This window comes from Mauremys mutica, chromosome 1 (assembly GCF_020497125.1).
Source record: "Mauremys mutica isolate MM-2020 ecotype Southern chromosome 1, ASM2049712v1, whole genome shotgun sequence".
Classification (NCBI taxonomy): domain Eukaryota; kingdom Metazoa; phylum Chordata; order Testudines; family Geoemydidae; genus Mauremys; species Mauremys mutica.
The window spans coordinates 160,858,515-160,870,649 of NC_059072.1; the positions used below are offsets into that span (position 1 = coordinate 160,858,515).

The 12,135-nt window shown below is 44.3% G+C and overlaps 1 protein-coding gene across 6 annotated transcripts in view; it reads left to right on the top strand.

The window, feature by feature from the left end:
- LOC123360821 (limbic system associated membrane protein) overlaps window positions 1–12,135 on the top strand; it is a 1,375,067-nt gene that overhangs the window by 1,335,233 nt on the left and 27,699 nt on the right. For 5 of the 6 annotated variants that reach the window (XM_045001275.1, XM_045001278.1, XM_045001270.1 and 2 more), the window contains 2 exons: window positions 1,715–1,863; window positions 7,996–8,031. In XM_045001275.1, the coding sequence (XP_044857210.1) occupies window positions 1,715–1,863; window positions 7,996–8,031 (185 nt within the window). The remainder of the gene's footprint in view (window positions 1–1,714; window positions 1,864–7,995; window positions 8,032–12,135) is intronic. The other variant, XM_045001277.1, reaches the window with a different exon arrangement.

Genomic DNA, 12,135 nt, shown 5'->3' on the forward strand with positions numbered 1-12,135 from the left:
TGGACAAGACCAACAAAGAAAGATTTATTTCCATTTTAGAGATGGGGAACTGAGGCCTGGGCTATAAAATGACTTGCCTCAGGTGAGACAGAAAGTCTGTGATAGCCAGAATTGAGCACACATCATGCAAACTCCAAACCAGCTCCTTAACCACAAACCCCTGCTTTCTTTCTGGGGGCTCTCTGTTAATATTCCAAATCCAAAACAAAGCTGAGATGCTTTTCCCTGCCACTGCAGACATTTACTTTCTCTCTGCATGTGACAAAGCATCACTGCCAGAGATGACTCAACCGTGGGGCTCATAAAATACTTCTCAAGATCAAATACTTTGCTTGTGGAATGGAGCAGATTGGACCAAGCATTTGGAGTTTAAACCCAGCAACCCACCCAGTCCTAGGACCTAGAGCTGGTCAGAAATATTCCGGTGAAGTGTTTCTTTGAAGTTTAGCATTTGTTGAAATACAAATGTTTTGTGGAGTTGGTTTGGTTTCAGTTAAACCTGACTGGTTTTCTGCCAGGTCACCTGCTTGGATCCTAACAACGCACCTGCCAGACTGGCTCAGAATCCAGGGCTCCATCCTCCCTATTGAAATCCTCTGCAAAATAGAATTTCCTTCTCCACACAGCTCAGCAAGGGACCGGGGCAGTTGGATAAGGGGCAGGGAGTCCCGGGGACAGTCAGGGGACAGGGAGGAGGCAGAGGTTCTGGGGTGGTGGTCAGGGGACGGGGAAGGGGGGGTTGGATCGTGGGCATTTGGGGGTCTGTCAGTTTGTGAGGGACCTCATGGAGCCAGTCTCTAGGAAACAGATAAATGCATGGTGGTTAAGTCCATTAATGGCTATTAGCCAGGATGGGTAAGGAATGGTGTCCCTAGCCTCTGTTTGTCAGAGGGTGGAGATGGATGGCACGAGAGAGATCACTTGATCATTACCTGTTAGGTTCACTCCCTCTGGAGTACTTGGCATTGGCCACTGTCGGTATGCTCTTATGTTCTAACCTAAATGAACCCAAAGTGCCCTGACCCAAAGTTATGGAGACAGATATGAGTCAAGGAAGCCAGCAGAGTATCAGAAAGCTGGAAAAATCTCTGACTGGATGGGCTCAGGCGTTTGGTCACAAGCTGAGGTGGTTCAGAAGTTTTGGATTTTTTTTAAGCAGAATTTTTGTATTGTTTCTTTAAACAATCAAACACAGCAAGCAGCAAATATTTGGCCACACACTTCTGAAACCCCAAATCATGTTCAGATTTTGGCAGACTAATTTCAGCTTTTCAATCAAAAAAAAGGCAACAAATTTTGCAGGAAAGCAGACATTGTCTGTGATTTTTTTTTCTGCTTTTTAAAAACCCCTAGTTTTTGATCCAGAAAAAGTTTTGACGGAAAATATTTGTCCAACCCTTTTAATGAGCTTTAGTGCCTTTTAGCATTAGCTGATGCTGAGAACCAGTGATACCTTGTAAAGGTGACTTGAAAAGAAGTTTTCTCAAAACTGTGTTTGTGCTGAGATATGGAAGGTTTTTAAATGTTTATTTTTCCCAGGGCCCCACAGGGGCCCCCATGAGAATATAGTATTCTATAGTATTGCAACTTTTTTTATGGAAGGGGCCCCCAAAATTGCTTTGCCCCAGGCCCCCTGAATCCTCTGGGTGGCCCTGTCTGATGGGGACTACTTGTTGTTAGTGCACTGTACATCTCTTTTTTCTTTGCTTCTCAGGATAAACAGTGCCAATGGCCTGGAGATCAAGAGCATGGGGAGCCAGTCCCTCCTGATGGTGGCCAATGTCACTGAAGAACATTATGGCAACTACACCTGTGTGGCTGCCAACAAGCTGGGAGTCACAAATGCCAGCCTATACCTTTACAGTAAGTATTGAAGTGGGGAGGGGGACTCGAGGCGGCTCTCAGAAAGGTCAGCCTGTACCTTTACACTACAGTAAGTGTGCTTTAGAAGAGGGGCCCTGAATTCAGGTACTTGCCAAACTCCAACAGCAAACACAAGCACCGTGAGTAAAGGGTTATGTTCAAGCCCCCCTTGATCCTTTGAGTAATTTCTTTGCTGCAATCTGGTAAAACAAGAATATATATTGTTAAGCAGGGAACAGAGTGACAGCCCCTTTAAGAAAGAGATGGAATATTGGGGCCTGAAAGTTCCATGGAGGCTGAAAAATGTCGAACATTGAAAGAGATGGAGAGAAGTAGCCAGTGAGCCTGGGGAGGGGAGAGCCAGAGAAAAGAGCAGAAATGGATCTGAAAATAGAAGGAAGTGATGCAAGATAGCCAAGGGTGACTATATGAGAAACAGAGACCAGGATTATTTAAAGAGACATGCTACATTTTGCAAGAACCACGGGTGGGGAAATGAAGGTCTTACACTGATAGTGGGATGATTAGAATATAGGAAAATATAGAGCAGGTTAAAGGAAATATGAAATCAAGCTCCCAGATTTTGATCCTGTTGTCTTTGAAGTCGATGAAGGTATTGCCATAGACCTCAACAGCCACAAGCTTGGGTCCCAAAACTAGAGGGGCTCAGACCCAAACCCCACAAGCCCTTGAGGGCTTACAGAATCCAAACTTTACAGCTGGACCCCACCTGGTCTATAATAGATCAAGCCTGGATCTGAATTCAACACCTCACCCCATCCAAACTTTGGAGTATTTGAAATCTAGTTCTTTATACAAATACTGAACCTCGGGTAATAAATAAATGAGCCCTTCCTTTCTCTGGAAATACAGGATTGAATTAGGGTATATAGAGTTGTGATCTCTCTAGGCAGGATGGGAGGTAAGGTCTATAAGGCCTGGTCTACACTAAGGGAGGGGGTCGAACTAAGGTACGCAAGTTCAGCTACGCGAATAGTCCAGATGCCGCGGGATCGAAGTCCGCAGCTCCCCCGTTGACTCCGCCACCGCCGTTCGCGGTGGTGGAGTTCCGGAGTCGACGGGAGCGCGTTCGGAGTTCGATATATCGCATCTAGATTAGACGTGATATATCGAACTCCGAGAAGTCGAACGCTAGCCGCCGACCTGGACGGTAAGTATAGACGTACCCTAAGGGAGTCTCACTTTGAGTGATAGGTTTGTTTATGGTTTCTGGAGCCAGACTGATCAAAAGATAAGGAAAATAGTTTTTTAAATGAAAAAAAAATTGATGTAGCAGGGATGGGAGAACCCGCTGGCATTTTTGCATTCATGAGACACCTGGATTTTTTAATATTTTAATTTGAAGTTTTGCAAAACTAAGGTGCATTCCATGGAACACTTCATGTAAGCCACTGGTTCCAAACGTAATAAGAGATTAGCATGTCTTTGACTAAATGGAAACTTTTGGCACACAAACAAGGTAAGTTTCTACTCTGAAAGTCTTTTTTGCCCTACTCTTGGGGGACTGCCAGAGGATTCAAATAAAAATCTCAGGGCTGTAGCCTGGAACATGAACCTCAAATGCTACACGTTTTGTTCTGATTACTATTACTACTAAAAATGCCAAAAGTAGAACCCATGATTTGAGGCTAAATTCTAAATTTGACAAAATAAGTTTTCCCCTCTCTCATGGCTGCCCTTCTGCAGATGAACTGTAATGCTTAATTGAAACAAAATCTAAGATCAGAACTCATACAGAAAAACAGAAACACTTTGCATGCCTATCACATCTTGCTTCTGAGGATCTCAAAGCATTTACAGGCAGTGAATATTTTAACCTCACAAGCTGCTGGGAGATAGATGAGCCGTATTAGCACCTGAGGGAAAACTGAGGGACAAAGAGGGGAAGGGGCTTACCAAAGGTCACATAGTCACAGGCATAGCTGGGAATAGATCCCAGGAGTCCCAGTTCTCAGAGCCCAATCAGATAGCTGCATTCCCTGAATAAGCTTGTTAGTGATGTCATCTACCATATCAGGGAAAACATGGAAACCATTAAAGATAACCTGAAGAGAGGATATAAATTGAGCTTGTGCCATCTTTTGGTTTTTTTATGATGTATAAAGAGGGGCCTGCGTTTTTTCAAACTGCTTGGGGGTGGGTTGTGGGTTTGTTTTGCTGGGTTTTTTTACATTACAAATTCCGGTCCTGTCTAGGCTAGAAAACTCCCTGAGGACTGGAGAAATTGTGACACGAAGACAATACGAGAGCCAAGAGAGTGAAAGCTGAGCAGCTGAGAGGGGAAGAGATTTTTTTGTTAGACTCCTTGTAACTGTTTGTTTACTAAACACCTGTATAATAACTTCAGTGGCTGGTTTAGGAGAAGGAGTCTTGGGGAAAATGATTTGTTAACACTTCTACAAACCCCTCCCCAACTTTCAGTTAAGGTGGGAGAGATGAGAATCAAAGCATGAGGAGACCAGAACTGCCATTCTTAAGAGGGCTGGGGAAGTAAAAAATAATAATAATTAATAATTAAGCATCCATCATAAGGAAGCAAAGAACACAACCCCACTTTTTAAAAAAAAAAAAAAAAAACCCCTTTACAGATCACCTAGCAACTGGAACAGCAGCCACTGAACATTCTCAGCCCCGTGCCCAAGCGTGAACAAATGTAAGGTTTTCAAGCTGCAGCTTTTGAGTGATTTTCTTCTCTGGAATCGGATTGATTGAAATAGCAGAGAAAGATTTTATATATTTTTAATAGAGAATAAACTCACACTAGGACAACGTCCCTTTTGAGAGGCAGATGGAATGTTGCTGCCTGAAGGTTCTGTAGTGGTTGAAGTGTGACAGCTGGTGAGACAGAAATAGCGCAATAGGGTAGTGCTAAGATACGTGCGACTTTGCCCGTGGCTGAGGGGTAAAAGGGACCCACAAAATTATTTGACAATACAGTCTAGTGAGAGGGAAAAGAGGGGGATGTTCCAGGAAATAACAGGTACCATAAAAAAGTCAGAGAGTGCTGAGTTCCTTAGATTTCGGTACTGTAATGAGAGATGCTACATTTAAAAAAAGAGAGATGAATAGATAGAGAGTGGCCTGGTACAAGGGTCCTGGAAGCATCATTGTCTGCTATGGACAGAGAGATTTATGCCCCTTTCTCCTGGAGTTTTTCAGAGTCAGAAGGATTTATTCCATGAAATGAAACAAGAGCCAAGAGGGGGCAAAAGGAGACTGAGTTTACAGCAAAGAATGTGATGAACTCCAAGAAAAGGACAAAACACATCCTGTCCCTCTGTGTCTGGGATAGAAAGGATTTCTGTGAAAATGATCAGAGAGGTACAAGTGGTATCATCACAGAATCTGGTGATGGAGAATCAGTGTCAGGAACATTTTTCCTATATACACTGTGAAGGAAAGATTTTGTTTTCCTTTATCTCCTGAATTAACAGAGTGCTTTGGGGAAGTGTCTGAGCAAGACCATAATTATAGCTAAGTCCATGCTACAGGCACGCACAGGCACACATACACAAGATGTGTATCCACACCTGAACACACGTAAAGGTATATAGGCACACACACACACACAAGTATACCCACCCAATATAAACAAGCACACGCATACACACAGGTTTGCACACATACATATGCATGCACATCATTCTTTCAAAGACATTCCAAGGCATTATGGAAACAAAATGGAAGTTGTCCCCTCACACCCTGGACTAGACCCTCAGCTGGTGCAAATCATAATCGGCACCTTCTTAGGGTCTAGCCCGCAGATGGGGATAAAGCAGGAATCCACAGGCACTGGCAGCACCTTGCTCTCCTGCTGGTTGTATGGTCTGATTTACAGTGGGACAGTCACCACAGTGATCCTGTCCCCTCTCCTGTTTGCACCCTTGAATGAGTAGATCTGGAGAAGGAGAGGCAGCTGGCAAGGCATGTTTCAGTTAGAAGCAGCAGAAGGCAGGTCCCCACCACAGAATCCCCAAGAGATTTCAGGTATAGGTTATCTTGTTAATCAGACACAACAGATTTCCAACTATAAGCACATTTCTTAGAAGAATCAGAGCATGTTTCCAAAATGCCATTATCTATCAGTGCCCCAGTTTTATGCATGGACACACACACATACATATATTCACCTGTGCATATCTTACCTCACCTGCTAGCCCATACCTTATTTCATGCACACATCAGTTTCAGATAATCAGTGGTGCTCTTCTAGCAGATGGAGTTTGGGATGTATCCTTGTAACTGAATAGCACAGTTCATACCATGCACTGCACCCAACAACTTCCCTGAAAACCCTGCATTGTATCCGGAGCTGCAAAAGCAGGGAGAATAATGTGCTGAGGTCGAGTTCTTACGGTGATAATGGGGTGGGGTGAGGCTGAGAAGCAGCTGTTACACCTTTGGTGGAGTAGAAAGGCTGTTGCTCAGCAGGCAAGGGGAATGGAGGTCTATTCATTTAATAGAAAGTAGTGTGATAAGGAGGCTATTGCACTCTAACTGCTTGCAATGTGCAACCTCTTGCCATCTACAGGACAGGAAGGAAGCGGGTCTGAGTTATTATTTAACTAACTAAATAACATGGAAATCATGTCAGCACAATAGCCTGTTTTCACAGAACAAGAATCCCCTGTTGCTACATAAACAGAGACCCAGCCTAGTTGTGTATTTTCCAAACAAGAGACAATCTCCCCAGTTCCTGCTGTGGATTCAGACACTTCTGCTGGTACTGTTAATGCAGGAGATCTGTCATTTTCACTGGGATGTAATTGACCTGCTACATCCCGATTGGCTTGGAGAACCTTCAGCTATTCAGAGACCAGTTTATATGAGCACAGGGTGTTTTAGAAAGAGCGCCCATCTCTGAATAGCTGAAGTTCAGCTTAGAAGTGAATAATGGTTGACTACCTGTATAACCTGCCAAATACAACTTCCATCAGCGATGATCTTAGTGCAGCTCCCACAGGTTCAGTCAGACAGAGACAGTGTCTATTAGCTCATCTAGCAGAGCTGCTACTTCTCTGCTCTATCAGGATCCACGGTATGTTCACACACTTATAGGCCCCCAGCCACACGCCTGGCATCAGGGGGTACTGGGAACTCCTCTAGCTGGTTCAGTCCTCATATTCACCATTTGGGTGACACATACCATCGAGCAATCAGAATTGGCCTGGACAAATTCCATTCAATATAATGGAGGGAGAATGGTCTACTGGTCAGAACACCTGTCCAGCAGGGTCCGGTTCTGTTCCTGGCTATGCCACTGATTCACTGTGTGACCGTGGGTAAATCATTTCCCCTCTCAATGCATCTGGGCAAAATCTGTAAAGTGGGGATAATCCGCCACCTCAGAATGGGTATGTGAGTCTTAATTCTTTAACGTCTGTCTTAAGTGCTTTGAGATCCTGGAAGGGAGAGTGCTATCGAAGTGCAAAGTATGGTGCCAGCAGGAGCAGTATCATGACGTAACAATGTACCAAAGATGAATCTTCAAAATCTGTACCCAAATCCCCCAATCCAGCAGGCAGTATAAACAAGGAGATGTTGATGGGACTGTGAAAGCTTTTCCTCAAATATTGCACCATGGAGAGGTGAGGGCACTAAAGGAATGTGTGACCAATTAGGTTGCAGCACAGCAAATGATCATGCGCTCAGGTCCCTGGGGTGTGTCCATTCTGTGGAGGCAATAAATCCACGTAGATGACCTGACACGCCTACCTGCACAATTCACTTCTCTGCCAAAGACTAGGTCCAAGCAGGAAATGCCGCTAAGGTGGCCCAAGGTCTGGTGACTCAGTGGCATTTGGAAGCAGGAAGAGGCCATGTGACCCATCTACAAATAACTTCACTGCAGGTCTTTTATTCCTCCTGCTGTATGGACATTGATTATTCAGTTCTGTGTGCCATTGAGATGGTGTCTTCTCAACTCCCAATCCCAGTCCATGGAAACATGTACTGTGATGTGTTGGTAGCATAATGCTCTGTATGTGAAACCGTCTTAGTCAATCCAATTGCAGGGGGAGCGGTCAGGTTTGTAACGGCTGCTTGCTGGGTGTGGAAAGTGGCATTTCCTTTTCTCCTGCATGTTGCTTATTGTTGTTTTTCCCCCCTTAGAGCGAGTTTTACCCACACTCCCCAACCCTTTTCCAGGTCAGTATATGCTTTATGTCAAAGTACCTCTCTAGCCGGGTCATTCTCCATCATTTCAACAAATGCTAAAAGCCGAGGGTGGGCAGAGCAGAATGACAGGAAAATAAGGATGTCCCCTTTTGCTTTGCATCCCAGTTGCTCCTCCCTCCCCCCCCCCCCCCCAAAAAAAACTGTTGCCAGAATCTCAGATTGAATCCAAACCTGAGGTTCAAGTGACTTTGCTCAACTTCTTTTCTTCCCACCTTTTGTAGAGATGAGCCTGAGCTGTTGTGTTTGGATCCAGATCCAAATATTCCCAGTGTTCAGTTTGTCGTCAGGCCCATTTCTAATTATTGTCAGGCCACAGTAACTCAAAAAGAGATTCATCTCTTGGTGCTCCCAGTCTGACCAGAAGCAGAAGCATCTTGAAATCCTGTAAAGAGGGGAAAAACCATAAAACTGCTACTCTCAGATTTCCATCTCAGGGTATGGAATGTCCAGAGAAGCATCCAAACTTTTGAGTGCTGATTCCTAACAAACCACCTCACTTTTTGTGATTCATCTGTCCCAGTGAAAATGTCTTTTGCTGTTCGCATGGTAGGGCAGTTGGGGCACTAACTGTGAAAAGAAGCATAGTGCAGTCATTAAAGCAGATATGAGGCACCTCTGATTTGACCCAGTTCACAAGGAGCGAGTGTGAACACAGGGCAGGGAATCAGAAGATCTAGACATCATTCCCAGATCTGCCTCACACTCGTTTTGGTCAAATCAGTATGGCCGTGTCTCCATTATTAGATGTCCCGATTGAGAGGGGCCTGATTTTCAGAGGATGTGTGCTCAGTCCTTTCTGAAATCAGGCCCTTGTGAGGTGTTTCAAGTTGGACACCCAAAAATGGAGGCACCCAAAATCACTAGTCACTTTGAAAACTCTGGCCTAAAGTGCTTAATTTGTGTGCAGGGCTTGCCAGGGCTGAGCCCGGCACCTCGAGGCTTGGCAGTTCATAGCCCCAGCACCTCTGCGCTTGCTGCATCAGTTATGAATGTAAAAAAATTGCTTGAGCCCTGGCACCTCTTTCATTACAAATTAAGCGCTGCCTATGCCCCACCATACCTCAGTTTCCCCAGCTCTACGATGGAGATATTGATACTTACTAAATTCTCAGGGCTGTCATGAGGACTAACTAGTTAATGTTGCTAGAGCATTATAAGGTCAAATGCAAAGGATTATTAGGAGTTCATTTCCTTTTGGAAAGCAATTCAGTGTGCCCAAACGAAACACCTGCATTTCTTTAGAGGAAGTGAGCAATGGATGGTGGGAGTTTCACATAAGCTTCACTTAACCACCCCGCAGTTTCAAATCAAGCTCTGCTGCAGACAACTTCTTCAGGGCCAGGATGGGGCTACACTTATTATATTTAAAGGCAAATTTGCAAATACAATTAACGAAAAGTACCCCGAAAAAAGAAAAATTGAAATCAAGCCACCATTAAAATTAAATCCCAGGGAGTGATTTGCAAATAACATTCAAGAAGCTGCAAAAAGGACTAAAGCAGGCCGTTGGGAATCTAGCATGGAAGAATAAATCCAATTAAATGCAATTATTGAACACACTGTAAATGAAACATGGGCTCAGATATTATAGTCACAATGGCTGTTTAAGATTTTGGTTCTTTACATTTTTTAAGATGTGGGGTTTTTAATGGCAAATATTTCTGTCCAAATTGAAAAGACATTTTTGTCTTTTTTTTTTAATTCCACAGACAGACAAAGGTTTTGCTAATTTTTCTCCCAACTGTATTGTCTCCTGTCGTGCATTAGTGGCCCATTAAGGCAAATGCTAAAAATTGCAGCTGAGCTAAGCCCAGATTTCTATGCCAAATACCCCGTCTAAGTTCTAACCACGCTGGCTGCGCCATCCAGCACAGTTTTAATCAACCTATGAAAATTCTTCCCCACTGCCTTTGATATTTTCTTGCTGCTTCCTGTCTCAGTAATAATGTCTCAGTGGACATCACACTGTGACATCACAGTTGCAGTGAGTCTTTAGGAATTCGTTGCATTCTGTGATATCTTCAGTGAACCAGGAAGTGTTAAGAGGATTTCACAGAAGGAAAATATAATTTTAATACTCTGCACCTCATTTCTTTTGCTGAAAGCTCCCAGCTGCTTCTTTCATGTGGGCATTCAGCACAGACATTGGTGCTTATATCAATCTTCACTTGTCCTTTGCAGTTCACCTTTAAAGAGGCAAAAAAGGCAAAAAAGTTTCTTTGCATGACAGGGACTCCATCATTATATGGGTTTATGGGTTCCATTCTTTTTGCCATCAATCTCCTCTGTGACCTAAGTCATGTCACGTCCCCTCTTTGTACCCCAGTTTCCCTATCTATAAAGTATAGCTGACACTTTCCTACCTCCTGGGATTTCTGACAATTAATTAATTAGTGAATTAATTAGGGAGGTGCGCTGACATGAAAAGGGCTGTGTACATTTTAAGTATTGTTATTATCTGCTAGCTGCTGTTTAAAAGAGGTCAGAGATTTCAAAGGAAGCTATTTAACAATACACAGGGCTTGAATTTGATGGGGAAGACTTTCCTAGAGCACTAGTGAAACCCAACTGGTCCTTATTTCAGCTGTTAAAAATGGGGTCTGTGACCACCATTACGGTACCAAATCCCCTGGTAAAATTTCTAGCCATCCTGATTGTCGAGGCAAGGCATTCAAAGTGCCTGAAATCTCATCTGGGCTGATGTCACATCATCGTTTTGTAACATTGCTCTATTTGTGCTGTGATGTCACTGCATCTGGCTGTTGTATCACTGCATCATCAATAGAGCCAGATTTTCAAAAGAGCTCAGAGTTCTTTTGTGGAAGAAAGTTTTCAAGGAGGCCCCTCTCCTTCCGAGGATAAGGCTAGTGGGATCTCTGTTAAGCCCTAAGGATGTTTTGTTCTGTGCTGTCTGCCATAGTCACAGGTCTGGCTGCACTTTTGCCCCTCTTCTGGTCTCTCTGACTGCACTCCTCAAGGGTCTTGTGTGTTCACCTCTTTCAGGGGGGATTCCCATGAATCTCCCACTCTTATTTTGGGCCTTGGGCTGTAATAACCCTGTGTACCAGCCATGATTACTTACAGGCCCCACTGGATTTGGCACCTGCAGTTCTTCCCTTTGGGAGCTTAAGACCAGTGATTCATACAGGTGACCAGACAGCTTTGTCAACCCAATCTTAACAGTCTTACTCCTAAACCCCACCACCCTATAGTAGTGGGCCAGGTACGTTTTGCTTCTTCAGAACCTCCAGCAGCATCTGTCTCAGTGTCAATCTGTTCTCCATGAGCAGCTCTTGGACAACTACCTCATCCCTGGACTTATCTCTGGACTTTTAAACTCTTTAGCGTTCCTGTGGTCTTTTGGCAGCCAGCTGTGGCAAAAGCAGTCTTGACTGGAGCCTATACCTTGCATTTTCCCAGAAAACAGCTCAAGCATTGTCCCTTCTGTGTCCTCCTTGTTTATTGGGAGGTTGCTTATCTGGAGTCATTGTGTTACCTTCCTGCTACTTTCCTAACAGCCCTGCCATTAAACTGAACCAACACAGGAATACAGTAAACGTTCCAGTAACCCCAACAGAGCCATAGAGTAATTATCCCACCAACCAGGTCACCTAGAGTATTCGCAAATGATTACAGATCAGCCCCATCTCCTTCACCGTGCCTGCCCTGGGATCTCTGCCAGAGCTTGCCAAGTGTCAGGGCAGTGCGTGGCGCTGTCCTGGGATGCATATTTTAACACGAGAAGGAATCAAGTGCAGAAGCCACTCAGTTGGGCCACATCAAACAAAATCCAGTTCCATTGCTCATCAACAGGATAAAGATAGTGGTGAGGTGACTGGTCGGGGGCAGGCCTATCTTTCCACCAAACAGACGCAGATTGGAGAATGACCCTGGATGGACTGTAGATTGTAGCTAGTCTCCTTTTAGCTGTAGTCCTTGTAGCTTGTATTGTTACTAATGCCTTGACTGGGGTGGGTGGGAGGAAGAAGAGAGCTGTTCATTTGTGTCTAATGACCAGAGGTTGGCGCTTCCTAAGAGGCCCAAAGAGCAGCTTTCTCTTTAACAGCCTCCCAT